This window comes from Haemaphysalis longicornis, unplaced genomic scaffold (assembly GCF_048455015.1).
Source record: "Haemaphysalis longicornis isolate Haplotype H1 unplaced genomic scaffold, Haemaphysalis longicornis Haplotype H1 scaffold_1, whole genome shotgun sequence".
In the NCBI taxonomy this organism is placed as follows: Eukaryota; Metazoa; Arthropoda; class Arachnida; order Ixodida; family Ixodidae; genus Haemaphysalis; species Haemaphysalis longicornis.
The window spans coordinates 370,009,345-370,029,767 of record NW_027526203.1 but is presented as its reverse complement, the minus strand read 5'-3'; the positions used below and the strand labels follow the sequence as shown (position 1 = coordinate 370,029,767).

At 43.6% G+C, this 20,423-nt stretch overlaps 1 protein-coding gene and 1 long non-coding RNA gene across 4 annotated transcripts in view; one reads left to right on the top strand and one right to left on the bottom strand.

Annotated features, from left to right (window-relative positions):
• LOC144155076 (twisted gastrulation protein homolog 1-A-like) overlaps positions 1–9,256 on the top strand; it is a 47,797-nt gene extending 38,541 nt beyond the window's left edge. For all 3 annotated transcript variants that reach the window (XM_077686320.1, XM_077686319.1, XM_077686321.1), the window contains exons 3-5: positions 15–212; positions 1,667–1,874; positions 6,686–9,256. In XM_077686320.1, the coding sequence (XP_077542446.1) occupies positions 15–212; positions 1,667–1,874; positions 6,686–6,884 (605 nt within the window). In that variant the 3' untranslated portion in view covers positions 6,885–9,256. The remainder of the gene's footprint in view (positions 1–14; positions 213–1,666; positions 1,875–6,685) is intronic.
• LOC144155077 (uncharacterized) lies at positions 9,046–20,305 on the bottom strand. The gene is made up of 2 exons (XR_013319501.1): positions 12,848–20,305; positions 9,046–9,997 (listed from the first exon to the last, which is right to left on the bottom strand). It is a non-coding gene; the product is annotated as an uncharacterized LOC144155077 (long non-coding RNA).
• Between the last annotated feature and the right edge of the window lie 118 nt (positions 20,306–20,423).

The window sequence follows — 20,423 nt, the reverse complement described above, 5'->3', positions numbered from 1 at the left end:
TGTTTACCCCGCAGAGATGTGCCCACGACAGAATGAAACCATCTCTCTAAGTCATAAGTCCAACATCGAGGACCTGCCTGACCCAACACACGGACTGTTTGCCCTCCTCACGGAGGAAGCGGACCGTTCATTGCGGTGGCGGTCCTACACGTTTCCCGTTCACGTGGCACTCTACAGCCCCGTGCACGACAAGGACATCAAGCTCAAAGCAGGTGGGTGGAAGCAAACAAATGCCCCAACTACAGGGGGGCTCTAAAAAGTAATTGCTGCAACACCCCCGATTTAGTGCGCTGGAACCAAATTTTGTTGTCTGTGCTACGCTGAAAGTATTTGTGATAAAAAAAAAGTGTGGGCTGAGGTACTGTGAAAGCAAGTTATCACAACTGCATTTCCATTTTCTTTTTTGGTGCTCGTTTTGTTTCATCATATGTTTAACTGCATATAGCCAGATGATGGATTCAATAATACCTATATGCACAATTTGTGTTATTTCTTGTGCCTTCATTTTTTGCCTCAGCAAAACAAAAAAAAGCATGTTTCTGTCAGCAAATAAGACTCCACAGCGAGGTATTTTATGTGGTCGACAGCAGAATCTTGTCTTTGTGGACAGGCTGTGCCCAATAACAGTGGTCAGGATTAAATATTTTTGCAGTGACAAAATTTCGTATAGCTTTGGACATGTTTGTCAAAAAGCCTTGAAAAAGAAAGCAGGGTAGCAAACTGTTGATAATGCATGACATTGAAACCGCAGCATTGTGTATGCTTGTCATGTACAGTGTAGGACCGCATACTGTCGCTGCTGTGGCTGCCTTATGTGATATGCGACATCACCATTTCAGGTGCCTAGCTAACAACACAGCACCAGTTTTCGGTGCAAGTCATGTATTTTTCTGTGATGGCAACAGCAAGAATGGCTAGACAGTGAAAAGTTTATTTGAAATAGAGTAAAAGAAAGTTACTTTGAAACTGCATTAATAGTCAGTGCAAGATCTAAGAAACACTGCTGGTTTGCCAACACAGACCAACTGCAACACAATCCTTCATGCACCTACTCTTAATAGGTGCACACTTCAAGGCGTAGCCATTGAGTTAATGTGTTGGTAGTAATGAAATAGTTACTTGTACGTATGTTCTGTAATTCCCAATATGGCACATGTTACCCAGGTGGCTAAGATCAGTCGGGGCTTTTAAAAATAATTGCTACCAGATATAAATTAAAAAAGTCCTAAAGCGTGACAAATGCTTCCTGCGTTCACAGCAGCCGAGTTTGCAAAGGCCCTTTTCACATGCAAACGATAAAATATTGTCCCCGAAGCACCAGCAACGTGGCTATAGTGCTGCAGGGTCAACAGTGGCTGCCCATTGTGATTGGTAAGGGATGTGAAATATGTTCTGGTTGGGCATACCTCATGAAAAGCATTTTGCACAAGGTTAGATGCATCTGCATTCTTGACCGCCGTCACCTGCAGAGAGGGCTGGGATGATTGGGTCAGGATAGCGGTAGACCATTGTCCTTGCAAGTTTGTAATCTTCACCTGAAGGAACAGCTCAGAGGAGGCAGCAGCCTTGCCGGTAGCAAGCTTGTCAGCGCAGCAGACCGCCTCTCTATCCCCATGCTTGGCGGTATTGCCTAACAATGTTGTGGCATGTGGTGTTTTTCCTGCAGTGGTGTCAAGTGGGAACGCATCCGAGGTGGTCGAGGAAGAGGATGTGCAGGTGAACTGCACTGTGGCGTTTATGTCGCAGTGCATGTCGCTGAACAAATGCAGGGAGTCGTGCCTCTCCATGGGAGCGTCGAGCTACCGGTGGTTCCACGACGGTTGCTGCCAGTGTGTCGGCAGCATGTGCATCAACTATGGGATTAATGAAAGCAGGTCAGTGGCGCTTCTGGCACACTCATGCTTGCTGGCTGCTAGGTTTTAAGGACAGTCGTGCGGGCCAACGCAAAGCAGCCTTTTTGGCATGGGCTTCTGGAATATATAAAACGGTGCCTTGTCGTTAAACCTAGTTAGACTGTCATGTGCAGCAGTGGGGAATTTCTTTCAATGAGCATTAATTAAAGCAGGGTGTGTATTGAAGAGAGCTTTGTCACTTTGGTGGATGATTTATGGAAGAAAAGTGCATACGTGACAACAAACCCTCCCTCTTTCCCCCCGTGCATTGTTTTCACATCATATCAGTGAATGTTCTCACGCAGGGAGAAAAAAAATAAAAACGAGCGGTCCTTCCGAAACCATAAGCATGCACACTATCTAATCAGCAGAGTAAAACGAAACACAAATATTGCTGTCTGGGTGCCTCGTCCTTTGTTCTTATCAGTATGAGATAGGGGTCACTTCCAGGAGAGCCGTTACGTGTATTGTAGACACACAGCCTGCTTGATAGGTAGACTCAAATTAGTTAATGCTTTGCTCCAAAATGTTCAGACCCAGTTCAGGAGCAGTTCCACAATGTTTGCATTTTCTGTAATGTTGTGAAAGTATGTTGAAGAAGTCAAAGCGGATGCTGCAGTTGTCATTTTGTCACTGCCCTCATGGAGCTATCATGTTGAGAGTCGCATCGTTCCAATACCCAGTGTGCTTTTCAAAGATGCCATTTAATTTGAGTGGAAGTGACTTGCCCTGAAGCCATATATTTTTGTTGTCGGAACTCAGCGAGACGTTAACATTGCACAAATCAATGTTGATGCCAGAATAAGGTACATCGACTTCGATATCACGGCAGCCTTTTGTTTAGGAGGGGAAGTAATTTTTTGGAAACACTTCACAACCTTGCCATTCTTGCCAGGGCGCGCTTGGCCAGTTTCATCATCATGGGCAAATATTTTGCAGAGCTTTAATTTGTCCTGGTCTTTGGGACAACCATTTGCAATAACTAGCTTGGACAGAAAACGTTCAACAATAAAATTGCTCATTTAATCGAAAAAAAAAAAAGGCATACACTGACTAGAAACACTTGTGATTTGCTTATCAAGCAATGTGATAAGTAGCTTGGACAGAAAACCTCCAACAATAAAATCGCGCATTTTATAAAAAAAATGGCATTTACTGACTAAAAAACACTTGTAATTTACCTTTAACCACAGTTCACCATAATCACACACTACCTTGAAGCATACAGAAGGAAGTTTTTCGAAAAAGTGCTCAAGTTTTTCACAATAGCATCATCAATTGCTTGGACTGCGTACACTTTTGTTTTGCATATTTTCAGAGACTGATTTCATGCGTGATGTCATTAGTTGCCTCGGCTTTTTCGGCACAATTGTTAGCAGGTGCCATCAGGTCAGCAAATGCCATTTTTTTTTCTTTTTCTTGTGCCTGTTCCTCTCGATTCCCTTTTGAATCAGGAATTTCTTCAAATGCAATAACAGTTTAGCTACCAGCTTCTCCTGGTCTTCCAAATACACTGGGTAATGGTTCCATGTGGCGAAAACTGATGTCTGGAGCTCCTATGTAATTGCAACTTTATGGATGCCGCCCACTTTGTTTATAGCATCACAGACAATTCTCTGCGACATGTGAAAGACTTCTTGCTTTTAACAGATATTTGGCAGTTGACGCAAAAATATCTTTCAACACTTGCCTGCTTGTCCAAGGCTTAAATTTAAACAAGCAAAACTTCTCGAGGCTTTTTCACAACCAGCGAAACATGCTGACTATCGCATAGTCAGGACACGGCAACAGTTAGCGAGCAGACTGCAGTGGCGAACAAATCCACAAGAAAAAAAATAATGCGGGATTGGATTGGCTTGCAATATGTTCAGATGAAACGGTTTCTCTGCTGCCTCGTTTTACTGAGGTTTTAAAGTGAAGTTTTCTATGTCTCCCTGATGGTGTTCAATGTTGTGCCAGAATTCACCGCAGGAAAGCGAACTTTACACAGTGGGTTTCACAAAATGATGATGATAAGCAAAGCACATCAAGTGCCTTAAACAAAAAAAAAAACTTCCCACGGTCAGAATCAAACCTGGGTCCCTTGCGTTATGCAGCCCTTGTCTGTACGATTGCGCCATTCTAACACAGTCAAGCAGTTTGGATTTTAAAGCGAAGCTCTAGTATTCTCACTACTGGCATCTGCAGTGTGAAAACACCCTGCAGGAAAGCCAACTTTCTCTGACGATGATGATGAATGATTGTTGGTGAAGGCAAAGAAAAAAAAAAAAACGCTTCAGTGGCCGCAATCGAACCTGGGTCCCTTGCATTATGAAGCCGGCGTCTATCCAATTGCTCCATTTTGACATGGTTGAAACTCAGTCGAAAAGAATCCATCACGAGAAAGCTTCATGTTCAACCATTGTCGCCATTAGACGGGGGGGTGCATGATTTTGACTTTGACTGAAGTTGTGTGGGAGAAAGCTTCGTGTTTTAACCATCCTTCTCTTAATTAAGGAAGGGGCTTTGATTTTTTTATACACTGTTGAACTTATCTCGGACTAGTTAAATGTATTGAATAGGATATGAAAATTTTTCTTAATTATTTTTGACACACAAATACAGATAAAGTTTGAAAGTTGTGTCATTTTCTCCCACAGGTTGCAGCGCTGCATGGAAGCACTAGGCTGGGGTGGGGCTGGCAGGGCTCACATTTAGCACTGTTTGGAAGGGGAAAGAGAATGCCAGCTTTAATTATTTCTGAACAAGCAAGCGTTGTCTGTCATCTAACAAAAGCTGAAGGAGCTGCAACAGGGGTGACCTTTTAGTTAAAACAAGAAATTATTTGGCTTTTAGTGTTTAAAGGGACACTGATGTGATGAAAGCGAATTGAAGTCTGGATTCCTTAGGCCGTGTTTTGACCACTGTGGGTGCATTTACGCGAATTTATTTTGTAAAAACATCAATTTGGAAGTGCTGTTCTCCCCTCTGAATCCTCCTTGCCAATTTCCTGTGATGTTTTGTGTAATGCATACTCTTGTGGCTTGGCTTGACTGTGCCTACTGCATGGCTTGCCAACCCTCCGACAGACCCAGTTGGCCAGCTGCCGGTGGGCCATCGCAGTTTGTTTGCTCAGTTAAGCCTGAGCTCTGACAAGATTTGTGCCCAGACAAATGTTGCTTTATTTTGTTAATTTGTCACATAACATCACATCCCAGAAGGTCTCCCCTGTTGAAGCTGTTTCAGCTTTTGTTCTATGGCAGGAAATGGTGAACTTGAGGCTCTTTTCCGCACTCAAAATTGCTAAGGGGTTGCTAGCTGGGATACTTTACCAGGCGGCGATGTTGTTCTTTCTCGCCGGCGGAGAATTTCGAGTTTGTCTTGAAAAGACAAAAAATTTCGTTTTCTGACAGCAGGACCGACACTACAGGTAGCAGCGGCGACGCGCAACTGCACGCTGGCAGGGAGACCTAGCACTTAATCGGCACCGCACTCACACGTGGAAATGCACAGTAGTTTGCGGTGCGGACGATCTTCGCTAAATTAGTGCATTTCTCTATCTTATTCTTCAGAAAAATGGCAAAAAACGGTGACTCACCAACGTAGTGAATTCGTTGCATCAAGGTTAACCATTGCAACGCCTTTGTTACATACAGGTCGCAAACACATGGGCGTCAATGGGGGTGGCAATGGAGAATTGAAAAACTTCGTTAAATCCAGGAATTCGTTACATGGAGGTTCGTTACATCCAGGTTTACCTGTATGCTCGTTGCCAATACAGTCGACTCCTGTTAATATGAAATCCACGGGGACCGCAAAAAACTTGGAATTACCCGAATTTCCAATTAAGCTGAAAGCACAATAATTGCATTGCCATTAGTCCGCAATACGTCCCCCTTCTTAATTTTGTTAGAATCTAGACTTTCGAGAGTAGTACACGGGTTGCCCGGATAGTTCAGACTTACCACTACATTTGGAACCTGAAGCACCCATTACGCAAACTGCTCACATGGAGCTGTGCGCAAGAAAGAAGGTTGAGGACCTGAAAACCAAGAGATCAGTTAATAGGAAGTTATTTCGAATAAAAAGCATCCAAGTGGCTGTCATCTCTCAATAAAATTGTAAGTTTTTATAAGTTTTTAAGCGCCAGAACACTCCCGTGCTCTGCACTATGTTCGTGCCATCGCAACTGCGGCAGTGCCCAGTCGTAAAGTGGCAGGTCAGCTGAGACTCGCGCCAGCGTATGCATCTATCCGTTTTCAGGTCCTTAACCTTCTTTATTGGTTAAGCTCCGTGTGAGCAGTTCGTGGTGGACCTGTGGAATGATCATTAGGTCAGGAAATGATGTTCTGGTCGATACAATTAAACTGCTGGGACCAGAACATTACTTCCAATTAACTGGCTTCGAATTATCAAGAGTTGACTGTAGAACTAAAGTTTTTCCTAAAGAAAAAAAATAACAGTGACATGTACGCAAATGTGTATGCATGAGCTTTAAAATCTTGGACATCGTCCAATCACACCGCAAGACGAATATGCATCACTTCTGTGGTTGTTGCAGCCGCCGCAAGTGTCGCGTGGGATTCTTTCAGGCTTTATAAATGATTGCTAATTTGAGCCCGTCCATACAATGCAAACACCAACGAAAGTTTTCAAATTTCATTCAGTGTCCTCTGACGCGCACTCGTGCACCATTCATATTGGCCATCGATTTTCTGCGAATCACAGCTGCTTACAGTCGCGCAGTGCTGTAAACGAGGCCCGCTGCAGTAGGAAGGAGCCTGACCGCCGTGCTCTCTGTTCTCGCCCTGCAGGTGCCTCCAGTGCCCGTACTCAAAGGAGCTCATGGACTTCGACGACGAGCAGGACGAAGAGGTGCCGATCGAGGATCCTGACAGGCACACTTACCAGCACGTTGATTACAGCGACAACTCGTACAGTGCCAAGGAGAAGGCGGGGGACAGAAACAATGCTGTTGAAGCCGCGGCTGCGGACAATGCAAACTCCACGTGAGGACTGCTGGTGCAATACGACTGTACCGCCGTTTGATGCCGGGAGTGCGTGCCAACAGTGCCCGGGATCCTGTAGTCAGTGTACATAGACTGCCAAGTGTCTCCGCCAGGCTGCCAGCCCTGTGGAAGCCTGGCTATTTGGGCCACTCACAAACACTCGGACTGCATCGCGACGAGGACAGTGCACGCGTAGTAGCCTAATATATTGAAACCAGGGACCAACTGTGTGTTGTACAGCCGGCGCATTCTCCTAAAGCCAGCCAACGGATGCAAGAGTGGACTGGACGCGTGCCATCCCGAGTACTTCACCAACGTTCGCAGGGACTAAGAACCGATTGTATGTGCAAAGTCTTGAGTGTTGCCGGCAGGCACAGTTCTCTCAAGTCACCGATGCCTCGCGGCCATTTCGCTTGGCCGGGCTTCTGCATGTTCCAAGTACAACATTTCACTGTGCGAGTGAGTGAGTGAGAGTGTGTGCGTGTGTGTGCATAAGTGTTTAGCTGTAACAGCCAATGTTGTGCTACATCTCTGCTACCTGCGGGCAGGGGGGAACATGGCTTCTGTGTGCTATAACATTGTTATATTTATTTAGGAGGAAGACAGTCTGAGCGAGCAGTGGTGGCCTGTCAAGCTAACCACCGCCTCGCTGCCACCGTGTGGGCCTCTGTTGCAGGCAACACTGCAGAGCAGTGCGCTCGAGAGTCCCCCGCGACATGCCTTGGGCTGAACAGATGTGCCGAGGGTTCCAGCGACTCACGACCCATTACCCATCGTTCACCACCACGCAGCAGTCGCACTCAGGGGCCATCACTCCACCTCATGTTTTCCCTCATTCGCGCAACAGGCCGGGCCGGCATGCACCTCCTCGTCTGTTGTCCCAACAGGTGGCTTCGTGCACAACACGAATGCCACGTGGTCACCCCGAACCAAGCAGAGCAGTGTTGCTTTGTTCCATGTACAAAAAATGCAGACTCAGATTGTGATGGGTGTGCCTTCTAGACAGTATTCTGCATACATTTTTGAAGGATTCGCAGGTATGCTTTATATGGAAGCGATTGAGGTTCTGGTCGTTCTTAGAGGAAGCTATGCCTATCTTGTACCTTGCAGTGCTTGTGATGGCATGTTGTGCAGGTTTGATTCACCACATAGAAAATTCCATTGTGCTCAGCTAAAAAAATTCAAATACTGTAAAAGCTCGTTAATTCGGACTTCAATAATTCAAATTTCTGGATAATTTGAACTGCATAGTTTGGTCCCGCCAAGCCTCCATAGAGGCCTGTGTATATAAAAGACCGTTACTTGAAACGAGAGTAGGTTCCACCACAGATAATTCGAACGAAGGGTCACCACGCCGGTGTGCCTCAGCGTTTGGTACATGGGCAGAGCAACGCACCCGCTGCCTGCACACGAGTGTTCGCCGCCTATGGAACAAAGGGGGGGGGGCAAGGAATGAAGAAAAAAAGATGAGATCGGGTAAAAACAAGCTGAAACCACCATGGTGCACATCATGGGACACATATTCTTAACGGACTACGTCACTGTGGACGCAAGTGCAGTGGTTTGCGCTGCACTGACAGATGAGGACACCCTCTCTCTTGGGTCAAAAGCCTGTCGCTGCCGCGGACGATGAGAAGGAAGAGGACGAAGCAAGAGTACGGCCGTCCTCACTCACGGAAGTGATGGCGGGATGGAATACCGGCTGCATTTTGTGCAGATTTCAAGAAGGCGAAGAGGTGTGTTTCTGCAAAATTCGGTTGTTGGAGCAAAAAGTGCTGGCTGTTGTCTTGAGGGACAAAAGGCAGACTGCAGTCACGGCCTCTTTCGAGAATCAAGTTGCCGACATGCCTACTGCTTCCCCATTGCAGTCCTGTTGGGTCAAACTGAGGTGGCTTCCCTTGCGGTTCGAATTAACGAGCTTTTACTGTACACAAAACACCATTGGTTACCCTTCTCAAGGGCGACATTCAACTTCTCACAATGATGCTTCCATCATATGGCAGCAGTCGAGTGCAATTTCTTCAGCAGTGTTTGTAGCACCTCCTTTTTGTGAGCTTTGGACGGTTCACACTTTAATTAAGGCAACTAGTTTCCTTCCTGTAAAGAAGTTTACTCAGTGCTGTTACTGACTAACCACCAACACAAGAGGTAAGCAAAAAAAAACATTTATTGCCATCATTGGTTTTATTGGTTGCTATAGTGGTACAAGCACACTAGTCTGAAAAGTCACAGCATTGATGGAGTTGCATTCATTCCACATTTGCATTTTGTACACTAAAATCCAGCAAATCATGTTTCCTTGTGCATTGTTTACTGTCCTGCAAAGCTGTATTTTGTAAATTTTGATCTCCATTAAACATAACCCTGATGTTCCTTCATATGTGTTTCACTAAATATACACAGAAGGAAGCTGCATCAACATTCCAAGAAATTTGCTTTCACAGTGTGCATGCAGTGTAATTATATTCTGTTATACAAAGTGCAAACACAACTTTTGCATAATGACCCATAATTGCTTCTGTGATATTTGTGCCAGTGGTATCACTTTTAAACTACTCAAACTAACACTTCTAATGACACAAGCTAGTTTAAAATAGCTTGCTCAAATCTATTAAGCAGATGTGTACTCTCCACCAGCGACACTTCTTTCAGCATTAGCAACAATAAAAGAAGGCAGACTAAGCATGAAAAATTATGCCTGTACAGCTTCACTTCCAACTCTATTATTTTTTTCAAACAAGATATAGTGAACAATTCAAATTGCAAGCACAACTCAATAATGGCTTCATCAGCTGAAAAACGATATGTGCACTTTCATGAAACAAGCTATTCATACGAAACTGTGCGTTCATCTCTTCTTCATTATTGAAAAAATAAATGTAAACAAAATAGATAAAAGCTTTCAATATTAGAAACAGCAAGGTTGGTCCAAAAAGAGATACTAATGTGCATGATGAATTCTTTACAGTACTGAACTCCTCCAACAGCGAGTGATGGGTCCTATGGTGTTACGATTCAACTTGTCACGTCACTTGGCAGTGAACTCTAGCTTGCACCACTATGCAGTCTCTGAAGATTTCACCAACAGATGCCTGGACCATTTGAACTTGGTGTTAACTGCATGTGGATGAAACATGTGGACCATTAATGCAAAATAACATTTCAGGACTACTGTGCAGTAGCCCTGTACCGTCCAAGAATCACTTGTGAACATCTCATAGGACTGGTGACAAGTGAACTGCTGTGCGATTCAAATTATTAACTTGCAATTTCTTCTTCTTTTTTTTTAGTTTACACAAAATATAAAAAATGAAAAAAGGTGCAGTGCAAGATTTGTAGCTGCACTGCCTTGCATGTAAGGCTCTGTGCGAGTTCAATTTTGCAACATTTTGAAGTTTGGACCTCAGTGGCCTGTTTTTGGAGTTACACCCAAAGAGCATAATTGCTTGCTCCAACCAATGTGCACAGGCCTAATAATGGTGACTACAATATGAAATAAGTATGCATGCTTTGGGCAATGTTGACTACTATTTGCAATGCCAAGTTTCCCTTTCAAATGCTGGCCAGCCAAGAATTCTCTGCTGTCCCGTCACTTGTTATAGCTTCACTGCACGAGCGGCCACCCTCCATAACCCTGTTTCTAAAAAGATGTCATAGGCTGCGCTGTGGGCTGTGCTGCTGCTGTGTTGCATGGTTCCGTTGCAAATTACGGCAAAAGCGAAAGAAAACCACATGTTGAACCAGACGGGCGGTACATTCTTAGCATGCAGGCAGACCAACCTATGATAATAGGCTGTCTGGCATCGTTTATTACGAAAAGGGCTGAATCACTCTATTAACAACACTACGAAAATAAATCTGTCAAGACCACACCAAAGCAGTGGCTAATGCAAGATCCCTGACAAAAGTAGCAAGATCTGACAAGAGTAATAATATGGCATTCCCTCCAAAAGCACAATAAAAATACAACACTGACCTATAATGACAACAAAATGCTATGGACAGCAGAAACACATGGATATGAAATGCAGTGTGGACCTTTCTTAGCTCAAATGGTAACAAGGAGAAACAAACGCAAACCACAACGTATTTTCCGACGAAACACTGGCAATGCTTACATATAATACTGGTGGTGCGGCTGCTCCCAAATCTTACCACGAAGTCTAATGTGTACATGTGTGTGCGTTAAGCTAAGCTAAGTTCACACGGAGGAAATACTAAACCGAACCTCTCGATTTTCCTGGTCCATGTTTTTCAAAGGAAGCAGTGACATTAGTACAAACAACTTACTAGAAGAGTATCCCGTCAAAATGCTATGAAGCACTATTCTAGAGCATTTTTACACTACAAGCCTCTAAACAATGCAAACTTGCTTTGCTTAGTAATAGGCACAACTAGTTGATAAATTTTATGAATGATGCAAATCAAAGTGAATGAAATGGAGCTAAGAGAAGTAAAATTTCCATGACATTTCCTTGAGTTTTTTTTTTTTAGGGTGCACTTACACTACTTAGACTTGCTCCAATGGACTCATACATCCAGGCAGAAAAAAGGAAAAAAAGAGGTAACGATACATGCAGTACACTAAAAGGGGCTCAAGAAAAATAAATACGCACAAAAAACTACTACCATTATTACCTTTTCTTTGGCAGGATTTAAATCACCCAATCGGAACTGCATGTACTGCCACAGCGAGATGATGCTACTGAGCTATTTACATCCTAAGGTATTCTGGCCCGATTTGCAAAAAAAGTTGAGAAATGTAGACAAAAATTGTCAATCAGAAGACTTTGCAGTGACGACATTTGTATTATTTATAATAGGACTGTCATATTTGGCGAGAACATTCCTTAGAACTTGTATATTATAGGTGAAAATAGCACATAAAATTGATATTCTGACAATTTTTGGCTGCACAGATCAGGGTCTTTCCCCCTTAGACTGATTGTCGTACCAACCACCACTTGCAACATGGCGCTGCTTAATTGAACCATACTGACTAACCACTTTCACTGCATTCAGAATTTAAAAATCAGCCCCGTCAGAGAATTAAACAGATCCCATGCTAAAATGTTTTCCCCCAGAAAAAGTTACAGAATGCACATTAAGGCAATATGCACACCGCAACTTCTCAGCCACAGATGTATCCACTAACATGCATGCACGTACAAAAATTTAAACAGGCTTCTCTAAACGATTACGTGCTTAAAAGGAGACCTTCTGAGCTCTCCTTCGAAACTGAGGCACAAATGTAGATGGCTCACCACACACGGCTCAGTTGTTGCGAACTTGTGAACCAATTTGTTCGCAGGAATAACCGGTCCCCGTGCAAGCGTTGATGGCAAAGAATTGACATCCAAAACATCTTGGGCACGAAATACTGACAGTGGGACGAACTTCCAAGTTTTACTCGCTGCGGTGGCTCAGTGGCTAAGGCGTTGCGCTAAGCGTTGCGCTAAGGCGTTAAGCACGAGGACGCGGGTTCGATTCCCAGCCGCGGCGGCCGCTTTTCTGATGGAGGCGAAAAGCAAAAACGCCCATGTGTACGAGATTTCGGCCCACGTTAAAATCCCCAGGAGGTCAAAATTAATCCGGAGCCCTCCACTACGGCACGCCTCATCGCCTGCGTTGCGTCGGCAGGTTAAACCCCACAATCAATCAATCAAATCAATTTCCAAGTCAATCAATCAAATCAATTTCCAAGTTTTGCGTGTGCATGCACATACATTCGGAGTGGAGGAGCAAAAAAAGTGTGAATTTTAATCCGCGCCTGCTAGCTTGTTTGTCTCGTGTTTCTCATTTGTGACGGCCTGCTCACAGTCGGACTGTTAATGTGCAATTTTGTTCATATTCAATAAGACTTTGTTAATTATTCAGCATAGGCACAATGGAGTGCCCTAACCGGTGACCTGACACAATCTCTTTTCTTCTTGCTATGGGGTCACTGCTTCCACCAGTGTTACTCACGAGAAGATGGTAGTTGACAGCTTCGTGTCGCGCCTGGTTCCCTAGGAGACTTTCTTTGGAAAAAGTCAGCCGTTTTCTTAACTGGGCACTTCACTGAAGCCGTTTTCAAGGACAGTCTATTCCTTCAAATATTCACGTCTAGATTGGTGGGGCGATGCTGGCAAGGTGGGCTAGGCTTTTGGCCGCACTGCACACAGACGGAAATAAAGACTGCGGGAAAGCGGGGTACTACATCACACAAAAAGGAGAGAGAAAGGGATTTGAACAATGAAACAGTTCTGCTTACTTTGGCAAACACAAAGTAGTCTAATAAGTGCAACAGTATTCATGGGGATGGAGGAGCGCCTGCAGCTGCTGTGAGACAGAGAAGCTGGTGCGAGAGAAGGATAATGACGATGCATAGGGATGAAGGCATTGTATTGATACTCTTCGCTGTTCAAGTAGCAGCCTAAAAAAAAAAAAAAAAGAAAGAAGAAGAACACCAGTGGTGCGAGCGACTTATGTGCACACGTTAAAGTATTAACGACAAATACATGAGACGAAAAATTTGCAAGGCTATGAAGCAATGCGATTCAAACAGACAGCAGCCATATTTGAATGAAATTCTTCTCGATTGCACATGCACTACTTCAAATTTTATTGCACGTTCTTGGCGAAGTTTAAGGAACCAAGAGACTTCAAGCTTGCACATTACCTGATCTGCATGGTAATGCCCCTTTTCCATAGCAGTAACAGTCACACCATTTTCACGAGAGGCACGCGGCCTCTCGTCATGGAGTGTTCTTCAGCCAACCCATTCGACAACACACTCGAGGGAGTGAGAATGTGAACACGTGCGCCCGACCAAATATGACCCGAGGTGCTAACGAGCATGGTGCATGACGTCGACGGGTTACCTGACCGGCTCTCCTCTCCTCTCATATGACCGGCGCTCGCACCCAGTCTCGTCACGGACTGTTTCTGGCATGAAGCGGAGAGAAGGGCAACAGCTCCCGCTGCACTCTCTCAACGTGCATGCACTGCACATTTTTTATTCTACATTGCATAGAGGAAGAACGATCCCTTAGAAACTGAAAATTTGCCAAAAAAATCAATTTGCTGTATTAATTTTACAAGTCTCGAATAATGTACGCGCTAAATACTAAAGCTTATCTTAAGTATTTACAAAGCCATGGAACTTTGAAGCAATCTAAATGACCATATTTACCTGTTTCTGCCAAACTTCTCGCCTCGTTTTCTCAGAGCCAGCCCAATCTTTTCCTCCATGAGGTCAACTGTTGCCCACAATACGACCACAGGATGTGCTGGTCAAATTTGCTTTATTTTCGCTGCGTTTGAAAGCTTATCAACTTAGTGCAATAAAATCACAAAAATAGAACATTTATTTCGGGCAATATAGAATTTCGTTTAGTGAAAATATTAGTATTTCCTGGTCTGATATTCGATATGGTTATACCTTTTTGCAGTAACAACAGCTTTCTCCAGTAACTGCAGACATGGTATAGAAGCACTCCCTTGCCTTCCTAAAGTAGAAAGAAATACGAGTCGTCCGGTCCCTCATAAGCGGCTGCGCTGTAAAGAATGCGCCCGTATCTTTGTCCCATCTCCCTGCACTGCAAACAACACTGCAGTTGCACTTGTGGCAGCGGGGGCTGTGAAGGGGGATTGAAGTGAAGCATTTTACTCAGTTGCAAATGCCAAATAGGAAAAGGATGAGGACTTCTGCGTCAAATTCGAAGGCTTTTTTTCATGCCTTGGTCAGATTGCCGCATCACATAATTCCAGCTGCTGAATGAAAAGCATACGTGGCTGACAGTTCTGAAAGATTTGCATGAATTCATCACATCTGGTTATAAGAATAAACTTCAAGGCAATTAACTCAAATTAGCAAATGCTTTGTCATGTTCCCAGGGATTTTATTAGGTAGAGGGAACAGAAACAAGCAAAACAGAAGACTGCTATTTTCCAACGTGCATACACTGCAATGGTCTGTCCTTCTTAATGACTTGAGCAGGCAGTAAGGGGTCACTTTACCAATTAGCCAGTCATATGGCTACACGTGTTCAAGATTGAATCGGAAAGCAATATCACACACACCTCAGGTTTGGTGTAACGGAAGTTATGAGCATGTTGCACACCTTATTTGAAATTCGAGACCTTAAAAAATGTACGTAAAGTTATTACCATCCCACAGGCATATTGTTTGAAGGCAAGAATTAAGTTGTTCCGGGCGTGGTAGAGCATCACAGTGTTGCTAATCTCAGTATGGTGAAATTTTGCACTAACTGTTAGCAGAACTAAACTATTTCCGTATTATGGGTGATTCTTGAATAGCATGAAAATTAGGTCCTCAGAAGAATTCAATTCAGAAGAACTATTCAATGTATTTCTGAAGCAAGGCAGAAACTTGGGATTTTTTTGAAGCATCTTCAAGAGAAATGGCAAATCAGTCCGAGCCACAGGAAAAGCCAATGTCATACTGAGCAGCTCTGATCAGAGAACAAACTCGTGCGAATGACAGTTTGGCTGAAGTTAGGAGAAAAAAAAGGAGCTGTCATCAGTAGCTATCAAATGGAGACTGAGAGATAGGACAAGAAGAGAGGAAACTGAGAACTAACAGGTGAGATGAGACGAGAAAATCTGTGGGGCAAAGAATGAAATGGTTGAATCGAAGGTAGTAGTGGTTAGACAGCCACCTTGTATGCTGTTAAAAAAAAAAAAAAAAGCGGTGCTAAAGGTTCACACCTGCACCACTTTATTTACTAGGAATGTGCAAAGACAATTCAGACTGGATAAAAGAGCTATGGTGCTAGCTTTCACCAAGCAGAGAGGAGAAAAAAAGAGTGGTTGGTATACTGGAGAACACCAATGACGAAGAACTGTTAATTTAAAATTGCCACATATCTCATCCGTCTAATAACTTAGAAAGGGACATTTCATTCTTGGCAGTAAAAAGTTACAGCACGACAAAGCCAGGTCAAAAATAAAGAAGAAACTGCTTAATTTGTTTCTTGGTTCATTTGGACGCCCTTCTTCAAGTGCACAACGAAAACCCCAGGACCATTTCTCTCAATTGGCCAATGCATGCTCTACATGAACTAAAGAAGTGTAGTACAAGAGCCTGCAAGAACAAACCATGCATGGCAACTTGCCTTGATATGCATAACAGCAGCAGCAGCGTTCCTACATAATCCTGATAAGTGACGCATGTAAGCTTTGCATATTGAATAGTACGTGCAATGTATGAACACAACACAGGCACTCACGAACATTTGAACATAAGCTCATCAGCAAAGTGCACATTTAGGCTTTAAAATGTGGAGGGCATACTGCAACATCAGGAATCGAAATTTGGCCCAATAAAATAAGAGGTGAGGGCAGTGGGAATCAGTGGTTTTTTGCTCAACTGGAACACAAATCTCACGCATCAGATCTCATTTTCAAAGGCGCCATAACCTTTCAAGGGTACAGTTTTTTTTCTTTTTTAACAGAATTTAGGCATGGACTGACTTGAGATGTTAGAGCAGTGGTTCTCAGCCATGACTGCCCCGGGGACCCCTTTTGGGCTTGCGATAGTGATGGGGGACCCCACGATGGAGCGTATGTTGATCTGTGCCATAATGTCAAACAATTTGTACTTGAATCTGTAAGTCTTCTAGACACCTATATGCTGCCTTTTGTGGGTTTCTTTTCTTTGTCTTTCATAGCTGGCGTGTTGGACAAAATGCAGATGTCAAAATATGTGCCACGCGGAGAAGCTAAATGTACATTTAATCCGGCGGATCCACCTTTTTGCGTTGCAAGCAAATGCTGGCAAAATCGAGAGAAAAATGGCGGGTGAAACGTTTGGTGGGAAGCTTCGCGGACCCCTGAAATGCTATCGCGGACCCCCTGGGGTCCGCGGAGCCCCATTTGAGAACCACTGTGTTAGAGCATACATGCAAGGCTGGATTTCTTTTGTTTTAGCACTTGACACAGAATGCGATTCCCATTCATGCTGTCAATTCATCACTGTCGACGCTCAGCAAACAAGCTTCAAGTTTGTAGCCAAAAAAAAAAATGAAGCAGGAGGTGTACAAAATACTTGCAAAAGCCATGAAACGCACACAACATACTGTAAATGCCTTGTTTTCTGAGAGCTCAATGTTTTCTGAATTCTACGAGAACTGAAGCGTTGAAGTCTTCAATAAGTACCTCAATTTCGTAGCATGGTAAGAACAGTATGGGACTGAAAAATTAATCCTTTTCCCCATCAAGTTCTTGTTGAGTCAGTGCCAATAACCTTTTGTTCCCAACTCTTTTTTCGGGTTGGCATGGGCCGGTGGTAAATGGTTGAGCATTCTATCCCAGATGCATGGTTCAATGGCACAAGAAAAGGCAACTTGCGAGCTGGCACAATGGACTGTCTGCACAACAAATCTGTGTTATCTAAATGTACAGTGAGCTCCAGAACCATAACGATGCAAACAGAGTGGCTACACTTGGACAGATACATTGCCCAAGACGTGAATAACTACACTCAAGGACAACTTTGGAACGGCAACGTAAGTTTCCATTGCGCCTCACCACCGCAGCCGGCTATTACCCTATGCGGCACAAGAAGTGCCTTACTGCGAGTATTTTGAACGCAACACGAGGCGTTTTCGTAATTTCTCGCGCTTAATCTTCTTTTAAATTCCTGCAGCAACTGCAACAAATCTAGGTGTGAGAAAGAAGACGATGTTATGCATTAAGGGGGGACGTGGCAAGTAAAACTATTTTTGTTAATTATGGACCAAATTTAGTCAAAGTAGGAGATTTTATGTAGTTAACTAACCTAATAACAAAACTTAAATCAGTTTAAATATACCTTCTATACTTTCTGAGTTACCAAACTAATTACCTTCACCGAGCTGTCGCAAGATTAATTAACTAATTAGGCAAGAACTCAACAAGATTTTTATGTCAGCATCCCCAGGAAGGTCCATTCTGTGCAAGGAAGCTATTTGATTATTGCTTTATTTCCTTTAAGTATCCAAAAAGAAAGACGGAAGTTTCACTTTCTTTTTTACATGAGACTATTTCTGATTTTGAAAGGAAGGCGAAACTTCTCTTGTTCTTTCTTTATGCCTAAAGAATATAATGCAATAATCTAATAGCTTCCTTGCACAGAATAGACATTCTGATCACACTGACGAAAAAATCTAGTTGACTTCTTGCCTAATTAGTTAATTATGCTGATTGCAAGCTTCAGGTAATTAGTCTTCTAACTTAAAAAGTATAGAAGGCATCTTTGATCTGATTTCACTATTTTTGTTAAAATGGTTAGCTACATAAATGCTCCTAATTTGATTCAATTTGGTCCATACATAAAAAAGCCGTTTTACTTGCCACGTCCCCGCACGTTGACATCCCGGTCCATTGCTTCAGTGGAGTGATACACTACATGAGCTATTGCCGTTCTTGGGACACTGAAGTGAATTTGTCAAGCTCCCATTTTTGCTTGCACTGCGTAGACTGGCTCGAATGAACACCCTTTTCATCGTTTATCTGGGCGATAAGGCAGAACTTATTTTATAAAGCCTGAAAGAAGAAAGACTACCATGCATGGTTTACGGCGGCTGCACCAACTAACCGCAGTGACGTCGGGTAATGGGGCCATGTGATTATTGGACGATGTTTAAGATTAGCATTCAAACAAGTTTCGGTTTTGCTTCTGCGAAACAACATGCTTGGCATCCGACGTCATCACTGGATGGGCATTCTCGATATTTCAGTAATTGCCGTACCGCGCTTCTACCATGTTGTCGGCTGTAAAATGCATCAGATAAGCCTACCAGGATGGCTTGGAACCATAGCAATCACTAGCCGAGGCCTACGCAGTGGATGAACGTCCTCCGCGTCACCGCAGACACTCAAATGCCATGCGTTTTTCCCCCATCTTTGGAGCTTGCCTGACTCATGCCTGTATCGTCACACCAGGCCAAAGGCCTGCTGATTCTAGCCTGTGCCCACTGCCCGCAAACAGTCGGTGCTTATGGCAACAGCACGCCAAAGAGAAATCCCTAGCACGTCAATGTCAGTCTATGCGTGTTCTGTGAACAAGCTCGTGGAGCAATGAACATCACAGCGAAAAAATGGTGAATTTAGTATAGAAAACATCAGCCGAAAACGAAAAAAATCAACTTACAAATAAAAAAAAAAGTGTGTACTCTCGGGGATTAGAACTTGCGACTTGTAAAATGAAATACCTTGCGCTCCAGACAAACTCGGCCACGAGCCAGCGCAGCCGGTGTTGGAAATATAAAGTATATAATGCATAACCAGTTTGCATTCTTATTTAGTTTTAGGATTTCAAGCAGCTTAGGTGACTATTTGTTGTATAGCGCTCATGCAGTAAGGGTCCCCCAAATTTACACATAATCTCATGTCTAGCAATTGCATTTCTAAGACGAAAAAGCATTCGCAGATGTGTAGTCGTGCTGCTGACCACTGCGCTTGTTCACCCAGCACAAAAAAGTGCTTCCTGCACTTAAAAAAATGGTAAAAAATGGTAAAAGTTCCGGTTGATTTGATTTCCTTAGTACATACTATATTAACTTTGCTGACTCTTCTCCTGCCTTCAATTGGCCTTAGATTTTCCCACTAGCGTACCAGTCAGCAAAGTGTCGCATGTGCGCTTGTGCAGCGCTTGTGCGGAGCAACCTGGACTTGAGCTTGATACAGTGTACTAACTATACAAATTTAAAAAAGGCACATTCTTCCATTCACAAACATGTCGTGGCTTAGCTTCAACTGAGAGAACGAATTGCGACGACCCGTCGGCGGCCGGCGGACTAAACGCTGGGCTGACCGAATCTGTTGGAAGGTCGGCGAGCCATGCAGTAGCGCAGTCAAGCCATTTTTTTCTGACGTCATACAAAACGCCACAGAAAATGGGCAAGGATGCAGAGAGGACAGCATTTTCGAATTAATTTTTCTGGTGAATAAAGTCCTGTAAATGCAGCAAGAGCGCTCGGAACATGGTTTACAGACTCCAGACCACAATTTGTGGTCGTAATCCCGCAATGTTTACAAATCACTTCAGTGTCCCTTTAACTTGTACCAAAGTATACTGGTCAGTGTGCTATCCTCTACAGTAAATTGCACTGCAAATGCAAAACGAGTGTTGCAAGGTGATGTTAAATATTCAAAGTTGCTTTGCAAGATATGCCAGTAACACTGAACTGCTACAAACGAAGAAAAAGTACTCGGCGAAATCCTGACGTAAGTCTCAGGGAAAATTTGGCTGAAGGTGATTACTAAAAAGACTGATGTGGGCGAGTTGGTACTTGAAGCTTGAAGGTAACTCTTGCACAAGAAAACGAGGACGAAAGAAGAAACATGGACAACACAGTGCCGAACTTCCAAGTAGTGTTTATTGAAAAAATTACGCTGCTTATATACAAAAACTGAGAAACTATGTGACGTCGTCTTATGTCGAATTCGTAAAAAGGCTAATTCTTTTTTCGAAAGCGATCTGGATGGATCAGGCAGGCGGGGTACAACTGCATCAGTGCTCCGTCCATACCACTTTTGGAAAAACAATTAACCTTTT